This window comes from Micromys minutus (genome assembly GCF_963924665.1).
Source record: "Micromys minutus genome assembly, chromosome: 25".
Lineage (NCBI taxonomy): Eukaryota > Metazoa > Chordata > Mammalia > Rodentia > Muridae > Micromys > Micromys minutus.
In genome coordinates this window covers 11,394,422-11,414,426 of record NC_137960.1, presented here as the reverse complement: position 1 = coordinate 11,414,426, position 20,005 = coordinate 11,394,422, and the positions used below count along the sequence as shown (strand labels likewise).

At 38.7% G+C, this 20,005-nt stretch overlaps 1 protein-coding gene across 9 annotated transcripts in view; it reads left to right on the top strand.

Annotated features, from left to right (window-relative positions):
* The window catches only part of PCDH15 (protocadherin related 15), a gene marked incomplete at both ends in the record, with an annotated part of 610,552 nt that overhangs the window by 542,348 nt on the left and 48,199 nt on the right, over positions 1 to 20,005 (top strand). For all 9 annotated transcript variants that reach the window (XM_080938401.1, XM_080938402.1, XM_080938400.1 and 6 more), the window contains one exon: positions 13,956 to 14,171. In XM_080938401.1, the coding sequence (XP_080794527.1) occupies positions 13,956 to 14,171 (216 nt within the window). The remainder of the gene's footprint in view (positions 1 to 13,955; positions 14,172 to 20,005) is intronic.

Here is a 20,005-nt window from a genome sequence, read left to right as displayed (position 1 = left end):
TTTTTTATTCAATTTAGGCCTGAAACATGAGAATATGTTTTACCTTTAGTTTCTTATTCAAAATTACAGGCATATTTGGTTTTGTTTGTTGTTTGTTTCCTCTGAGACAGGGCCTCTTTCTATGTAGTCCTGGCTGTCTTAGAACTCACTATGTAGACCAGGATAACTTTGGACTCACAGAGATTCCCTTCTTTTCCTCAGCCTCCTCAGGGCTTGGAATAAAGGTTATCCTTCAGTGGTAGCTATACCTTAAATTACATACATGTGTATGTGTGTGTTTAAGAGAAAAATGCTCAAATTTCTATACATGAGTATGATGAAAGTTCGCCAGCAATGAAAATATATTCTGTTGAGTAGTGGAAAGTAAAGCTATTTGATCTGAATTTGTAAATGTTCCAGTATCTGTTGCTATTTTGCTTTAAAATTGTTTGCTGAGGAATCACACCCAGGATCTTAAAACTGTGAGGCAAGAACTCCACAGTGAACTCAGACCCACAGTGAGAGTTACTAACTCACGAGATTCCTTTGCAGTAACACTGTAGCAAACCCTCTCCATGTATTTCGAACCAGCAAACAAGATGGCACTATGAGAATATATCAATAAGTGAGTTTTCTTTAGAAATGTAAAATTGTTCTTCGATGATCATTCAATATGCTTACTTCCAGAACAATGACACTTAGAACACAGAACAAATCAGAAAATTGCCCCGGTGTTCTGAGAGTCACAGGCATTACAAACTGAAGGATAATTAATCCATTTACATGTGTGCTTTGCACAAAGAAACAAAGAAATCCATTGAAAATCTACAATATTCTGATCCAGTCTATATTGATCTGCCCCAGTTCCCCATTTTATACAGGACGACTTAACTCCTAGCAAGTTAGTTGCCAAACTTCAGATAGCTAATAGCAATAACTAATAGAAATGAGCTTAAATTTGTCTATTTGAAATACTGATATAGAATCCACTGTGACATTCTTCTACACATATTTAAACAAAATACCCCTTGCTAGAGGAGACATTACCATCAAATGCATGAACAGAAAAAAATATATCTAGTATGTAATATATAGAAATAATTTTGTCATAGTCATATAATAGTAAATAAACACACACACACACACACACACACACACACACAAGAAAGGCGAATGCTACTGAAGGCACCTCTCTTGAAGAGAATGAAGGAAGCATTCATATCTTCATCAACCTCAGTCTCTCCCTGCATGCCTCAGTCCTCTCTCCCTCCCCATTTATACCAGATTAGAGTCTAGCCTACCAGATAAGACTACATCTAAAAAAAAATTCAAAGTGTTGAGACCAAAAACAGTAAAGATTATTAGAAAAACTGTAGGTAATAGGCTGGTTCGTAGTATAGATAATTAGAAAAATATAATTAATAAATATTGGGCTGGTTCTATGTATTCAGTAACTTAATATCCAGTCTCAGTGAGATAATCCCAGGTGAGAAGGCTCACTGCTGTTGCTGAACTGTGGGTCTCTCTGTGATCTATGGTAGATGTCCTCTGGGTTACTTCATCATAAGAAAAATAATAGCAAGAAGAAGGGTGAAGAAGGTTTCTGGTGGACTGTTCCTTTGGAGTCAGGACCTGAGTTTGTACAGAGAAATAGGACACTGGGAAGCAGCTCTAAGCCCAGTACAGACATGATGTGATGAGTGGGAAATAGCTTGCTGGGACTATCTAGTGGCATTGTTTCAAGAGAATTGAGAAACCTTCCAAATGTGGTCCTTGCAAGAGGCACTGATCCACTGGCGATGAACTTTGAAGTTGTGTAGCCAGATCCCACTGGTTGACCAGTCTCCACTTCTTGTTCATTTTTGATATGAAGAGGGGGAGGTGTCCCCCATGAATGCTCACACCTGCCTTTATTATGTCTTCCCTGTTGCAACGGATTATGTCCTCCCAACTGTGAGCCAAAGTAAGTCCTGTACGCATCATCTATGAAAATGTAACTCATATTGATGTTGGTGGACCTACTGTGTGAAGAAAACACAGAAAGCAAACCAAGCACTCTAGTCTTAGAGAAAGACATGGGGTGAGAGACACAAAGCTGGATCTGGATCAGCATGATGGAATTCACTGTGACTAAGGAACAACCAGAAAGTTAGAATATATGAGTATGAGGTTTAGTTTGCTCTGAAGAAGGAAGTAAAATTGCCAATAATATGGGGCTGGAGGGATGACTAAGTGGTTAAGAACTCTGTTCTTCCCGAGGATCTGGGTTCAATTCCCGACACTCACATGACAGCCTGCAACTGTTTTGAAACTCAAGTTCCAGGGGATCTGACATACATGCAGGCAAAACACTGATCAATATTCATGAGATAAAAATAAACCAGTAAATATAATTTTTAAGCAGTGTAAGAACAGTGAAAAGTCCAATAAAATCGATCTATTACTCTTAAAAATAAACACTAAAACTAAACTCACTTTCTCTCTCAAAAAGAATGTTCACACTGGGGTTTTTTTCTCTTGTTCAAATGCCCATTGAGTGCAAAGATAGATTTGTTTTCAGATGGATAAAAAGAGCAGAATGCCTTTGAAAGCCTCTTGGCTTTCATAAGATCATAAATTAGTCCTTACTTTGATCACATAATTATAATGAAGATAACTCGCAAGGTAAAAATGTTTGTTTTATGAAATAATATACAAGAAGAGGGAAATTAAACACTTTGGTTACTGTACAGTGTTGGGGTCCGGGAATCAGTGCACAAACAGACACCGATCTCAGTCAAATAGGAATGGATTATTGAACACCACACCCACTCAGGGCCATGGTACAGACTGGAGAACCAAACTACAAGTTAAGGTCCTATAGGACAGGGCTTTTCAACTAATCAGGACTTATGGATGAAAGGTATTTCCTTAGGAGCATGTCTTTGTTGTATACTTACCCTGCTCCCATTGGCTGAGTCATGTAACTGTGGCGAGGAGACTTGTCTAGCATTCACGTCTTAATTTGACAACCAGGATGTCAGCTGCCCACATGCATGTCTCTGCTAAGTAGGATGTCAGTTCCCAGGGAGACCTTGAGAACTTAAACTTGACTCAACCCCTACTCCAAATGCATGTCTTACACTTTCTTGTGCTGGGAATCCATCCCAACAGCAGCTTATAAAAGCAAATACCATAAAAGCTCATACACAGAAAGTGCTTCTGGGTGGTTGGTTTGGGTGCAGGCTTATGGTAGCTAATTGTACAAAGTGGTTCTACTGACTTTGGATCATGAGTGGTTTCCAAGGGCAAAGGACAAAACAGAATATGTAATCGACTTGGGCAGGAGAAAGTTTCCTACTAACAGCAGAAAGGTATGAGAAAGTTTCCTACTAACAGCAGAAAGGTATGAGAAAGTTTCCTTACAATGGCAGGTTAGCCAGGTAACAGTTACCTAGGCCTTAACATTTTACCTAAACCTTAACATTCTGCCTAGACCTCAATATTTTACCTAGACCTTAACAGATACAAGGAAGTCCTATTTGTCTCTCTGTATTGTGCCTTCTGTAATACAGAATATTGTGTGTGTATATGTTTGTTTGTTTGTTTAGAACAGTTGCTTTCTTTAGGTTACTATCTTATCTATCTGACGCTATCTGGTGATTTTTGATAGCACACTTTTTAAGAAAATGCTAACAAATTAGGAATAGTCTATCTGCTGGTGTAAATCAAGCTGTGAGTGTGAGCACCTATATAGCACCAGTGTAAGCCAGGTTCTGTTCTGACAGGTGTTGGCTCTTCAGTGGGAAGAGGCATGCCAAGGAACAGACCGTAACCTCAAACATCCATGTGCACTCAATGGGTACAGATACTTCTAATTGGATCCCAAATCTATCCTGGATCATGGCAATAAAAGCTTAGGAAAAAAATCATTTGTATTGAATTGTCATTTATTTAACTCTATAATTGCTTAGCACATTAACCTCAACATCATATCCTAATATCCCATCTTAGTCAATTTTTGTTAAATTCTTGTGAAAATCTAATACATTTTTTTCCATTTAAAATATTTCTTCCTTTCCTTTTTTAGTTTCTGCAAAATCTTTGAACAGGTCTGTAAATAGATCAGTCTCCTTGGTATTTCTTTATTCATGTTTTATCAGCTGCTGGGCACATTGACTGTAAGGACTTTAAAGTGTAAGTTTCTTCATGTTTTCTAAAAAATACAAGAGCAATGTTAAAGTATTTCCCAGAAACCAGCGCTCTGTTCTTTTTGCCACTAATAATCACACTTTGACATTCACCTCAGTGGATGGATGCAAAATGGGAATTTTTGCCCCTACATTCTAAAACATGTTTACTCTGTCTCTGGAAAAGCAAGACTTCTGTGCTCCTAAATGTTGAAATGGTTCTAATTGAGGAGTTGAAGCAAAAGCCCCATTATTGGACTTTAATAGGTTTGGAAGTTCTGAGGACATCACTAATTATTCCACTAATATTTTTTTACATCCACGGTATTCATTTAGACAACGGAGGGGAAGAGTTACCAAGGCTATTAGAGAATTAATGTCTCACCTATTCCCTGCATGATAGAGGTAATTATTTGGTGGTTTTCTCTTAATACTGGGCACCTGTACACATTAAACATTCCAGATGAGGTCTTAGAGATGTGTAAGTGGTTGCTTGTGTCTGAGTTTCCATTATAAAATATAATCAAAGCAAGTCGAATTACAATATTCCAAATTTGGCTTCTTTCCAAGCAACGGTATACATAGCTTTTCTAGTTTTGCCAAAAGAAGACATGAAAGGCAGTAAATCTAATCACCAGTCTTTCCCCTTTCTCTTGGTAAGTAGGTCATGAACATGGCATACCCTTTTTAGTATAAATAAGCTGATGAAGTAACGTATTAACTCTTTAAGGAGACGTGATTCATTCTGATGAGTCAGTTTTAGTTTTAAAGGATTAATTTAGCCTAGATTATTAGCCGTTCTCTTCTTCATGACCTAATCAATGAGGAAATGAGTTTATGCTTTTTATTTATGTATCTGTATATTTCTGGGAAAAAAAGTAATGAATCTTCTTCAATTTTAAGAAACATCCTTTTGGTATTTGTAACAGTTTGTATTTTTTTAAATGTTTACCTATATTGAGATTTCTGTGAAATATTCTATTTCTGAAAGAATTTTTTGTCTTGACTCTTCCTCATTCTTTATATTGCTTTTAAACACCATTAGTTACTTGGGTATAAAGGTCTTGAGTCCAAGCACAGAGGAGGAAGAAACAAGGTGATCTCTATGAGTTTAAGCCAGCCTGGTCTACATAGTGAGTTTCAGGGCAGCCAGGGCTAGATAGTAAAACACTATATTAATTAATTAATTAGCTAATTAATTAAATAATATTTGTTTCACCAATTAAAGGAAATTAATACCTGTTTTCCAATTTGAGTCTACTTATTCAAATATTCAAACACTTCCTAGTTATGGATTTGTGTCTTCTTCTAGCTCAACATCCTTAGAATATTTGTTTCATCTTTGAGATTTATTTTCCTTCAAATTTTAATATCTCTATCAAATCATTATTTTCTAGGATTGCAGGAAGTATATTTTGAGGTGAGGTTTTTTTTTTTTTCCAAAATCTCTCTATTATCTGCCTAAGCCATGTTTTCGTGAACATCTTTGGTCTGAAATGACCAGATTTCAGATTGCCCTTGAATTCAAGCAGAGTCCAGGGCCACATGACCTTTCAATTTCTATTATTTTCTCTTGCCTTGGGCAAGGTGAGAGTGCATGAATAGAGATTGCAACCCTAAATGTAGTAGGTGGGTTTGACTGTATAATCTCAGAGAATTTGACCCACTGCCGTTGGTGTTGGGGTTTAAGCCAAGCAACTCTCAAAGCAGTTTTGTAGTGGTGGCTGACACATAGCTGGGGAGAAGGGAAGAATATTCTTCTATTCACAGTGAGGCCTCTGCTTTCTGGGAAGAGGAGTCACATTAAATCCTCTTCCATGAGCACACCTCGCTACCTGCTCTCCCAGCTACTCAGAATAAAGGAGGAGAGGAGGGAAAAGGAGGGGCAGCTAAGCAGAAACAGCCATGAACATTAAGGTTTTCGCATCCTTAGCCAGACGTCCTCTGTACAAGTCTATACACATCTGTAATCACCGGGCTTGACGCTGGACCCAAGGACTGCCTGGAGCACATAAATGAGACATTATAAAACTAAACAAGCAAGTGCTGGATAGAGAGTTAAGTAAATGATAAGATTTAGATATCACATTACTGTTTTTACTTGTCCCTTCTGGCATTTATAACTAAGGGACTTACATGCTAGGTAAACTCTTTCTCCTGGGTCTTTTCATTAGCAACTTAGGTTTCAGCAAATTCACTAGGACCTTATCCTAGCTAGCTGCCTTTGTTCTATGTCTTTACATGGCAGAAGTGGATAAGGGAACACCTAGACCCTCCGACAAATTCTACCCTCATGCACCAATCACTATCCAGATGCCGGCTTTCGAGAGTCACACTGTGGCAGTATTTTCAACGTTCCAGCTTTGAAAGAAACATGGGCACTTAGATTTTGGCATGTGCATTTAATATTTTTCTTCTCATCTCCTTCTTGCATCTAGGGGGGAATGGTTCGCCCTTAGCTTTCTGTTCTTTGCAATGAGTTTTAGAACACTGATATTCTGACATATTGTATCATGTGGATATAGAGTAAGGCCCACCCTGCTGGGCTGCCACCCACCTATACAATTATCAATGGTTGACTGATCTCTCACTGGCTGGCCTCATTCACTTGCAAAATAACAGTGGGCTGACAGTGAGACTGTGTGTGTCAGGTGTCACACAACACTGGAAACTGAGCGCTGGGCAGATGTTAAGTGATAGTGAAGTGTGTACCTGTACCATATACACACCGTCCCCTTAAGAACACAGACTGGTAGATCTGAGCCTCAACTCCATTTGAAACCAGACTGTTGGTTCTTTCTGGAGAGGCTTGGGTCTGGCTGTTTCAACAAAGAGGTGAAGAAGGTAAAGGATTCTTGAAAGGGGTTGTAGAGACATGAACAATAAAAATGGGGAAAGCAGTGCAGTTAGATTCAGAGTCAAAGCTTTGTCTTAACGGAGACGGCAAATGTGCTTTTATAGTTTGAAGAGCAGAAGGTTAAAATGACTGGGTAATGACAGCATGTTCCATGATCACTGCAAATGTGCCTTCAATGGGAAGAGGACAGCGGCTGCGTCTCTGAGATTGTAAGAGCTGACAGATGGCACAGGTAAAGATATGTTACTCCTAAGATGAACCGCTGAGAAATGTCACACTTGATCTCCTGAAATTTCATGTAAATTAGAATGTGCACATCTCGAGAGGAAACTGAAGAAGATACACATAAATGAACGGGCTAAGTTATCAACGATGTGAGACAAGTCGCTGTTTACAGAAAACATTTCCTAATGGGGCCAAGGCACACTTCGGAACTCGGGTTGCAAGGTTATGGTCACACACATCTTCCCGATTGTTTAAACCCTCTGTCTTCAGCCATAAGGTCTAAACTTACAATTCATCTGATCCAAGGGACAAAGGCAAGATAACCACAGTGTGACTTCCACAGGAGAGCAGAGGGGAACCAGAACTTCAAAGCTAAAGTCTCAATAGGGAGGGCAAACGTGAAAATTCACTAGCAACAAAGGTTTCTGCTGTGCTGAGTGCATTGTGCTGTGAAACACAAGAGTTAGGGTTTAATCTTCCTGAGACAGGGCATTTCCCTAGGCCGATAGATGCCTCCCTGAGATCTGGCTCTGTACCAGTGACCAAGCAGTCCACTGGTCATAGAATGTCACTAGCCTAAAAACTGAAGATCAATTGCCACATATTCCATCTTCAAGACACCTGCATTTGAAAGAAGAAATAAGTTGAAGAGGAAAACAGAGAACTACATACTAACATCCTTGGATTCAGCAATAAGGGGAGAGGGGATTTTTTTGGTACAGAGTATGTGGGTTTCAACTGAGGAAGAAGGTTTAGAAGACAGACAAATGGGACCTGGAAACAAGAAAAAACAAAATATAAGTAAAATCAAAGATAATTATGGAAACCAAGTGCGTGAAATCAATTATTAATATATTACATCTTAAGGGAGTTATAGTCTTATATGTCTAAAATGACAAATCCAAACTAACTGAATTTGGAGTGCTTAAGTGTCTGTATTTATTCATACATAGTATAAAGAAAGTAAACCCTTCTTGCTATTGTAATATAAATTTAACAGCTCTAATGGTTAAAACTGTTAATGGTCATGCTGTCCTTGGCCATTAAATATAATTACATAAACATAATTTTCAGCAGATCGCAATCATAATGTAGCAGATATTATGATTATACATATATATGCATATTTACAATAACATTCATTGGACATAATTCATCTCCCTGACAGATGAGAAACAGAAGTTAAACGTGAGTTTTGAAAGGGGAACTAATCGAAGTCCTCCTCAACATAAAACAAAATGTAAGAGTAAGCAAACAAAATCTGTTTGCAACTATTCAAAGCAGAAAGCAGATGGTGGTGAAGCCTTCAGTGATGAAGTGTTTGCACTGGGGACAGAATCTCTTATGAATATGTCCTGTCAATGGAGATATTGACTCCAGGTGCATATGTAGCAGAGGATAGCAGTGTCTGGCATCAATGTGAGAAGAGGCCTTTGGTCCAGTGAGGGTGCATTTTCCCAATGTAGGGGAATGCCAAGGCACTGACCTCTGACGTGGAGAGTGATTGGAAGAGGCAGTACCTTCATGGAGACATGTGGAGGGGGACAGGGATGGGGGAAGGGGATAATATTTGAAATGTAAATACAGAGTATCTAATTTTAAAAAAAGGCTGATGGCCAATGAACTGAGTCAGGAAATAGGAGGTGGGACACTTTCAGGAAGAAAGAGGATTTGGGGAAATAAGAGATAAAAGAGAGACACTAGACAGTCCAAGAAGACAGTTGTAAACCTGCAGGGAGATGCTGAAGAGGCTAAGGAAGCAGAAGGACAGAAGAAGAGGTAACTAATCATGTGGCACACATAGAATACTTTACATGTGTTAAGGAAGTTAAGAGCTAGTTGAAAGGAATGAGCCAATGCTTGTGGCCTAGGCATTTAATAATAACAAATTATTGAGAATCATTATTGATGGTAACTAAGGGGCTAAAAGGGAAAATGGACTTAAAAATTATTTTTACACACTACCTTTATATATCTGAACTCGGATTTCAAATGGTATACTGAGTTTTCTGGCTGGCACTTTGGGTGTGAGTCAGTATGTATTTTAAGCATGTCATATTTTATCAGTTTTTTTTTTTTTCATGAGAACATTTGGTCCTCGTCTGTGTGGGACTGTGGGGCATGTACTTTAAGCTATATGACTCGGGTACCTCAGAAGATAGTGTCCTAAACTGAACTTGAACACACTGGGTGCTGCTCCCCAGCTCATCAGCTGCTAGAACTTTCCACGTTACCTCTATAGACAACCATCATTCAGCTCTCTGTCCTCATTAGAGTACTCCCAAAATCCACAAGCTCCTGATAGCTGTTCTCCGACCACCTCCAGAAGTGAGATCTTTAAGATAGGTTGTTGAAGGGGTGGTTTGCGACCTCATAGGAAGAACAACAACAAGATCAACCAACCAGACCCCCTCCCCCAGAGCTCCCAGGGACTCAACCACCAACCAAAGAGCACACACCAAGGCTCCAGCTGCATATGTAGCAGAGGATGGCATTGTCTGGCATCAATGGGAGGAGAAGCTTTTGGTCCTTTGAAGGTTCCTTTCCTCAATATAGGGGAATGTCAGGGTGTTGAGGTGGGAGTGGAGTGGGTAGGTGGAAGGGGAAGCATCCTTACAGAAGCGGGGGGGGGGTGGGAGAAGGGAGAACCAGAAAATGGGATAACATTTGAAATGTAAATATATAAACTATCCAAAAAAAAAAAAAAAAGGTTGCTGAGTAGGGTGTCCCTTAAAAGAGGAAATGAAAGCAGGCTAAAACTGCACATCATACAAAGGCAGGGATTCAAACATCTACCAAACCCGCCTTTTAAACATATTTCATTTCTACTATTTTATGACCATAATATGCAGAATTTTGGACTGATATTTCTGAGTTTTATACAAAATGATTTGCTTCAAAAAAAAAAAAAAAGCTTACTATAAGAAATACCTCAGTCATTTATTATGACATATGACTGTGTTGGTAGTTTTCATAATATAGTAAATTAGAGAGCAAAACAATTTTTTTGAAATGGGAAGTTAGTAAGAACTGTGAGTTGGCTTAATATACCAAGCAACCACTATGAGTGTCCAGTAACCACCTTTCCTACCTAAATTTCATTGTGTTGCATTTATCTTTAAACAGGATTGAGCCTCACAACACAAACCTTAGTGGAAGACTTGAGTCATAAAGTAGGACTTGTGCTGAATCTATCAATAGAAACTTTGAAAATGAGCAAACCTAAGCAATAATGCAGCCAGGTCAAATGGCTTCCCTGAGAGATGTGGGTCTGACTGGGGCATGAGTTTCGACATGAATGGTTGAGGAGTTTTGATCCTTAATATACATAGGGACCTCACAGACACGCATATTTTTCAAAATGTATTGTTCTGAACTCTCATAACTTGGTACACTTTAGGCACAGCTATTATATCTCAAAGTTTACGTGAGCAATATATTATTTCTTTGAAGAGAAATCTTAACCCTAACCAAAAGGTAAAGGCTGGAGGTATCAATTTTGTTTCTGTATATTTGTATGTGCTGGGTCCATGCATTTATGTATATGTAGGTGTGTGTGTGTGTGTGTGTGTGTGTGTGTGTGTGTGTTTGTGCGCACTCGCATGTGGAAGCCAGAAAGTAACCTGAAGTGTTATGCTTTTGGTGTTATTTATCTTGAGAGTCTCTCATTGGCCTGAAGTCACCAAGTAAGCTAGACAGGCTGGCCAGCTCTGAGGAGGTGGAAACAGGAGAATCCCTGGGATTCACTGGCCAGCCATGCCCAGAATTTTTTTTTTAATGTGATATCTGGAAATCAAGCTTAGGCCCTAATACTTGCAAGACCATTGCTTTACTATCTGAGCCATCTTCCCAGTCCCTTGTTCAGCGTCTTCGATTGATTTGACACCAGTAGCAAATGTACTCAGAGTAGGGACAGTCATGCCTCTGGTTAGTTGGATGAGGTTCTGTTTAATTTTAGTTGTGATCGCTTTTTTTCTTTCTTATGCTGTCCTTCATTAAAGGAATAAATGAAGAAAGTCACCACAGTTCAATGCTTTAAAAGGTTACCTTTAATTACTCTTTCTTTCTCCAGTAAGTGACAACGAAAAGTTAATTAAAATCTCATCCCTGGAACTCCAATGCGCAAACCCAGCTGTGCTAAGCAGAATGTTAGATCACATGAGAAAATGACCTAAAGTCACATGCTTACCCTCCTCTCGCTGAGTAAACTTAGCAAGTGGCGTCACGCTGTTGCTGGGGGAATAAAATGATGAAAGCAACGTAAGAAGAAAGAGCTCACTTTGGTTCACAGTTTGAGGATAAAGTCGGTCATACCGAGGAAGGCTTGGCAGCAGTGAGGCAGCGGGACACATTGCATCTGTAGTCACACAGATGGATTCTGGTGTCCGCATGGCTTCCTCTGCCTTTCCATCCTGTTCAGTTTGAGACACTAGTCTGGGGAACTGTACTGCCCACATTTAGGGAGCATCTCTCCTCCTCTGTTAAATGTCTTTGGAAATGCCCCCCAACAGCCACACCCATAGGTGTGTCTCCTAGGTAATTCTAAATCTAGTCAAGCTGGCAACCAGAATTAACCATGACCGAAACTTAGACAAGTTGTAATTTGTTTTTATTTTTGTTTTTTTTAATCTCAAGTTGAGGTATCTGGGTTATTTTGTATAAAATACTTTCCTTGATAGATAGGGCTATCCTGAGATGCTTGAAATGTTCAGACTATACATAAAGCCTAAAGCCAAGTCAAGTTTATACTATACTTACTGTATGTGGACTATTATTTATTATGGTCATTGTTTATATAACAGCACCAACACTGTAATTCAGTTAGACCAAGTGAGAATCCTGGTTCCTTTGCCACCTAACCCTCATTTCAAATTCTCGGTGGTAATATATGGTTGATTTCTGCTGCTAGGATTTAACATTTTGAGATGATCCCTATCAGCGTGCAGAACATTTTGTTAGACATCAGTATTAGAACAGTAGCTTCCTTAGCAGTATTTTCCTTGCTATTAAATGACTTGGGTACAGCTCTCAGAGTTTTAGTGCAAATTAAAAACTCATACTATATTGTGCTTTTAGGTTAAGGGCTGATAAAAGGATGAATAACTGTGCAATAGGAAATGCCAAAAGTCAGAAATTCCAAATGATGCCTATCCTGAATAATTTACATATAATCCTGAGGACATTATCTGATTTTCTCACCCACAATTTCTTTTAATATATGTTCTTTTTTGAATATATTTTATGCACTTATTCACTACCCCAAATGCAAAGTCCATGTCAGAGTTAGAAAAACAATTAGCTTTAGATGCTCTGTCACGGAGTGTGTTTCTTATCCGCATTTCCCTCCTTCCTGTCTTCCTCTTGCATTTAGCCTTTCATATTATATACTGGAAATTAAAAGTGGAAAACAAAATGTGAAGGTTTACAGCTTCCATTACAAATCCCTCTTCTGCCTGTATAAGAGTTAATTGAGTTGTAGACACTTTGGTCTTTGATTTGGATATATTATATAATTTCTATTTTTTTCATAATAGTGTTTATAGATTTTATTTTATGTATGTAGGTGTTTTGTCTTCATGCATGGCTAGGCACTACTTGTGTGCCTGGTGCCTACTACAGAGGTCCTGAGAACATCAGATCCAGGAACTGGAGCTAACAAATGGTTCTGAGAGATCATGTTGATGCTGGGAACCTCACCTGGGTCTCCTGGAAGAGCAGCCAGTGCTCTTCCATGCTGAGAACCACTCCAGGCCCCACCGTTTCCTTCCAAAGCATTTCACTTTGAAATAATTCTGAAACTGACATCCTGAAGACTTCCTTTTAAGTAGAAGCCAGAGAACCAGTGTAATTGTATTCTGTTGGTAGCCAACTTCCAAATAGTCTTTCCCTTTTTATACCTAATGATAAGAACCCTAAGCCTGTACACCATAATTCCCTGGTACTAGGAACTCCATTTAATCAAGGGGATTATGAAAGAGAGAGTTGGCATCTGTGATACTCTGATCTTGGTACAATATTAACTGGATGACAAACTCCTATAACCATAAATGTATTTGTGAAAAACTACGTCTGAGTCATTTTAATTTGATATGTCATTATACAGTTCCTTACGTCACCTGCCTCTTAGACTACATGCTAGGTCAAAACTTTGATTTTTGTTTTTTGTTTTCCTTTTTTTAAATTTTTCTTTTCATTGTTTCTTTCTTTCTTTAATTATTTTTGACAGGAAAGAGAACATGAGCTTTTGTGGGTAGAGAAGTAGGAAGGACCTTGTAGGAGTTGGAAGAGAGGAAAACATAACCAAAGTATTAATGAATAAACTAGAGACAAGATTCTACAATTACAAAAGAAAATTACTGAAAAAAAAATTGGGCTGGAACATACCCAGAGCAACATGATGATCATGTAACCAACAGATTCCACGTGACCATTGTTTTGGATCTATAGCCTAAATTGGAACTCACCCTGACAGATTTATAAAACTTGATTGATTGGATCCTTATCTGTTCCAATAACTGTCCTGGAGCCACTATCATTGGGATGAAAACTATTTGATATGCAGATGTATCTTCTGCATATGCATAACGATATTCAGAGAAACAGAGTTTTGGGAGACATGTACTGTGCTATTAATACACTAGTAGCCTTGGAAGTAGAAATAAGTTTTCAGGTAGCTTTTTCTTCTGTCCAACTGACGATTTTATCATCTGCTTTTTCCTTCCTAGGCCACTGACAGGGACACAGGAAATTATAGTGCCATGGCCTACAGACTCATCATACCGCCGATTAAAGAGGGCAAAGAGGGGTTTGTGGTGGAAACATACACAGGGCTCATCAAGACAGCGATGCTCTTCCACAACATGAGACGATCCTACTTCAAGTTTCAAGTGATTGCGACGGACGACTACGGGAAGGGGCTGAGCGGGAAAGCGGATGTACTGGTAAGCGCATGCGTGAGGGGCACAAGACACGAGCCTGGAGTGTTTCTGCTGTTTGCACTTTCAATAATACTTTGAAATAGACTCTCTAAAATGTAAATCTCATTACATTTTCATCAGGGCATATGAACTATGTAGTTAAAAAAAAAAAAGAACATACATTGTGGTAGCTTATATTCCAATATACATAATTTTCTTTGTTAGGCAGGATCTCCAATGATGGTAGAAATGATGCTTTTCTGAGTTACGTGTGTCTACATAAAACAGTATTCCTTTCCTTCCTTTCTCTTGGGCTGAATACAATTTCATCTTAAGGTCATCTTAAGGGCAAATAGACTCTAACTTTAGCCAAAACATCTAATATCAAAGTGGACATGGAGATCATTTGAATTTTTTACTGATAATTAGTAACAGTTATAAGTAGGGTGATTGTTGAGCATTTATTATATCAAGAAAGAATCAAAATAAAGCCCATCTACTCTCTTGTATGTCCTAGTAAGTTACATGTCTCATTTGGTTCTCACCGAGTTAACTATTATTGACATGTCGGCATCAGGAATATTTTTCTCATTGTAGAAAAACAGGTCAATATTAATCAAGAAACCTTGAATACAAAATGCTATGGGTGACACAGATTTTTGACCAAACACAGGTCTATAAACCTTACATATGATAATGTACATTTTCCTTTTCTTACATTTAACAAATGTACATTGTGGAGCGTAGGGGATAAATGATAAGGTTAGTGTGCTGAGTATACATAAGATATTATAAAATAATCACAAGGAAATACAGATGAACCATTATGTGTAATGTGAGTAAAAGTGAAACACATTATTATAATGTGAAGTTTATGCTTTTGTTTAAAATTCAAAGTAATTGTATAGTAATTATAAACCAAACACTTAATGTATGTATTTACATGTGTTTATTTATATTTGGGTATTCACTAAATATTTATATATTTATGAAGAAACAAATTCATTTAAAACATGTTTTATGTATATAATACGTATATATTGTTTCTATTACAAGCAGACAGCATCAGAAAAGACATTTCAAAAAATGATTTCATGGGCTGGAGAGATGGCTCAGTGGTTAAGAGCACTGACTGCTGCTCTTCAAGAGGTCCTGAGTTCAATTCCAAGCAATCATATGGTGGCTCACAGCCATCTGTAATGGGATCCAATACCCTTTTCTGGTGTGTCTGAGGACAGCCACAGTGTACTCATATAAAGTAAAATAAATAAAGCTTATAAAAATGATTCCATAGTAAAGCATGCAATCTTTTTAGTTAAGAGAAAGGCCAGATAAAATCCATACGAAGAGGGTGTGAGGGTGATGTCAAAGCCAAGATAGAAGGTAGATGAGGACAGGGGTGAGTAACTCAGTTATTCACTCAATGTACAGTGCATGAGAGGGAACATGGATGATGGAGGGGCTAATGGTAGAAGTCAGTGGCTTATATGAGACAGGGAAGCCACATAAAATACCCTGGAACTGTGTGCTGAAGCAGTAGACAATCGTCAAAGGCATTAGTAAGAGTAGAGGGTATGGTATGTCTTCACACCATTTATTACTGCTACTTTATCAAGGGAGGGTTCTTACAGTTCCTATGGAGTCTTTGCTGGTTTTGCTTGGTGTGATCTTCATCCAGCTTGCTGGCATCATGATCCTCATGCTGTAGTGTGGTCACTTCTCAGTCTTTGCTCGGACCCCTACCCCCACCAGTGACCTCCCTCCACAGATTGGCTTGTATTTTCCAATTGTCCCGGCTTATTTTTGGCAACCTCTTCCACATCTTATAAGGTTATTTTTTCCTGTGTTCCGCACTCATACCTCCTTGAGCTCCCTCCCTTGATGACTCTGCCCTGCTTCCTGTTGCATCATTTGAAGCCACATTTACCTGTTCTGTCACCACTAAATCTCTTTTTCAAGCCTCCCACCCTTAATCACAATATCAAATGTACTCATACAATTTTGGTTTTCTTGTTCCCAGCACGACATTCAATCTGCTTAATTGAATATTCTTCTTCTCATATGTTCTCTTATGAGAAACCTACATGCCCCCCATGCTTGATGAACTAATATTCGGTACTTTATCCAACCAAATAAATGGCCCATGATATAAAAAGTAACGTCCTTTCCTTACACATTCTTTAGTCACAATCTCTGTAAAAACAATAGCAATGGAGTTATTTCATTGATCTACAAGCCCATTGAGGCTGCAGAGTCCCGTACTCCCAGTCTGACTGTTGGGAAGCCAGAGAAGGTGACAAAATCCTCCAGTAGAAGAAACCTAAGTGTGAGGAATTTGAAGGCTAAGGATGCAGACCTGATCCTGAGAATCCTCAGAGTGTCACAGAGGCAAGTGTCAGTGTATGGAGTCAAAAGGCCTCGCATCTTTGTCCATAAAAACATGTCTACCTGGAAAGAAAGAACCAGAGAAAGGAAATGGTTTCTGTTCTCGTGTCGTATATTATATGGGCCCCTAAGCAACTTGCACAGCAAGCCCATGGTCAGGGAAGGTGGACGCCACTAAGTACATGTACCACCCCAGTCTCGCTTCGACAAAACCTCATGGTCATTCCACAGCCAGAAGAATGGTCCAATGCCCAAACACAACATCCTTCTTTATATGTGCGAACTACCATAGAATTCTGACTCTCCTTTCACTGGGTCTCTGCTCATGCCGACAATATCTGACAATCTATGCACAAAAGTATGCTCTCCTATGCTTTAAATGGTCCCACTTGCCTAGTAACCTTCAGGCAAACAACTTGGGTTTCATAATTTAACCACATCACTCTGATTTCTTGTTTTCTTTTCTTGGTTTGTTTTCTTTTCACCTGGAAACATTGCGGTTGACAAGGCTCAGGCCATGCGCTCTGTTTATTGTCTGCTCATCACTGCAAGATGTTTGGTACCCTAAATTTAAAATACCATCTATGTAGTAAAACTGCTCAAATCTCACTGCCAATTCATAGATCGCAGAAACTATATATCTCTATCATCTACCTGAATCTGCCTGTCTATCATTTTCTTTCCACCAAGTATCTAACTATCAAAAACAACTAACTCCTTTAAATATTTTGTGTGAAAAATTGGGAAGTATAAAAAGAAATGATGTCTATCTCAAAAAAAAATTCAATTTGAACTACCCACTTCTTTCATAGAATAGATTTTTTTTTTAATTTGAAGGAACAACCTAGACATAAAATATGTTTATTCAAGGTGAATATTTGAAAGTCTTTTACAAAAGACTAAACAAAGTAAGTCTTCATGTCAAGGGAAACGCATGGCAGTATTTGTTTCTGATGACAGCGCTGGAACCTTCCTGTATGAGTCACAACACTAAAAGGCTTGTATTTCCCACTCTGAACTTGACAGCGTCTCATTATCCAGTGACTATTCTGATGAGATTAGTGGTCATAATTAAAAAAGCATTTTCTTTACCATTTTGTATAATGAAATGTGTCAGTATTTGAAATTTTTGAACTAACATTATCCAAAAGGCAAAGACACGTTGACATTCAACCATTATCTCAAACATGGGAGTGCACTTCTGTAATTCTATCTTTGGAGATGGGGGGACATGAAAATACAAATTACAAGGCCACCATCAAGTACATACAGAGTTCTAGCCCCATCTGGACTATGTGTGACTGTTGTGTGGAAAAAAAAGTAACCAAATATTAATTTGAAGTACGAACAAAAGATTCCCTAAGAACTATAAGAAAAATGAACAATTTTAATATTCATAATCCTTGCTTCAGATTTCAAATGAAATCTGGGGTTGTAGAAATGAACATTTAAGTTTTGTTACAGTATCAAAGAAGAAAATACACAATGATGTGTTGTAGCAATTATTTAATCTCAGTTGAGGGCTTCTACCCTGCCTTTGATCATCAAGTTCCCAGATAAAAGACACAAAACCTTTCTATTTCTAATAAGCCTTAATTAGCACTCAAGCTGGACAGTACTACCCTTTAAGTTTGAGTATCTGCCACCCAATCAGTAGCCCTGAGATACGACTTTGCCATATTCCATCTTGGCTGCTCTTACTCTGACTAGCCTGTCCTCATGGCCAATTCTCACGAGTGTTTCTTCTTTCTCTGTCTCTCTCTTCTCCTCAGACCCCAAACCCAGGAACTGGAACTCCACCTACCTCTCTTCTGTCTAGCTATATAGGCTGTTGCCCTCTTTATTCAACCAATAGTTTTAAATTAAGGAGCAAGGTCACATAGCATCTCTTGGTGTACATGAAGGTCCTCTTATCACTGGGACAACCAAATCTTTGGGGGCAGTATGAGCATTATGATACATAGCAAAAGAGCAATCCTCAACAGTGATCCTAAAAAGGCTATTAAACCATTCTTTTCATTTTGTAACAAGTGGGTCTATAGCAAAGTCCAGTTGTGAAACAGTCACAGTTTACAAGGAGAGGATAAGTGTGTGCAAACACTATTTATTAGTCTCATGTAGTTGCTGAGTGATTCGACATGCTCTGGGCCACAGTGAAATCTGGGGGCAGGGGGAGGGGCGTATGAGAGGAAATTGGATTCCAAAGACGCCATTGATGAAGCCAAATATCTCCATGGAGCATTTCATATGATTACATGTTGGGATTGTGTTCGACATGTGTTGAACTGTTTTAAATAATTGATTGAAAGCATAATTGAATCAATTTTGTTAACATTTATCTTTCTAATGTAAAATTTAAATTTCTAATGCAAATTTAAAATTATGTAGGGTCAGTAATTGGTGACTTAGTGCATGTCCTATAGGATGGCAATGTTGACTTTCATAGGAATAAGTGACGGGAGGTGAAGAAATGGCTCATACGGGAGAATTAAACTACCTAGATGTAAAATATATATGTAAAAAAGTAAACAAGTCACATGCTTCTCCTCTTTGACCACATTTATTTTTACTCTGTCCCACAAAGCATCCCAACAGTGTACACATGGGTATTTCTAAACAATTTGAAATCAGCCTGTATAGAGAAAAAGCAAGCAATTATGTGACAGTATTTTAAAATTGTGATACAGTAAATTGTAAATTTTTGGAAACATTTACATAGTGATTTCAATGGAGAATTTAGACAAATATACTCTTAAATGCTTATATGTGTTTGGCACAGATGCTTTAAAAAGCAACATTCAGGGTCCAGGATTTCTTTAAAGACTATAACCTAAGCTATAATTTAATACTGTCTTTGTAATAGACATTCCTCTCTACCCGGCCAGTGTTCTAGGTTCCCAAATGAAAGGATACACACACATATTTTGATGTGCCTGAACAGCTCAATGGCTGGGTAACTTCCTAACCTCCACATGGCTACTCCACCTCCCCCCAATATTCCCAAGTTATTACTTACTAAATCCTACATCTTGTCTTTGTTGCCCTGGATCCAATTGAACAGCCTCTCAGACTGCTCTCCCCCAGCTCCTACATGGCAGCTAAACGCTCTGTCCCACACTTTCTCAGACACGTCTCCTCTCCTTCCCCAGCCAGGGGGAATCTTCTCCTCCTTTCCGCTGCTGTGCTCCCAGAAGGAAAGCAAACATCTGGGTGAACACCCGCCAGACGATAAACTCGAAGTGTGCCTTTCATTCTTTTTTTTCTTACATAAAGCAAGAGACATCGATTCACCTGGACACCAGAACCCTAACTGTCTGCTCACTTTGTCAAGTGTAGATGGAGCCTTTGATGACCTAATAAGCATTGTTTCCTGCTGTGCTGCTGTGCAGGGGTTGGCAAGAAGTAGCACAAACAATAAGCCTCATCTGAAGAGGCCAAAAAGGGCAGATAAACAGCATTGCTCCACATTCCCC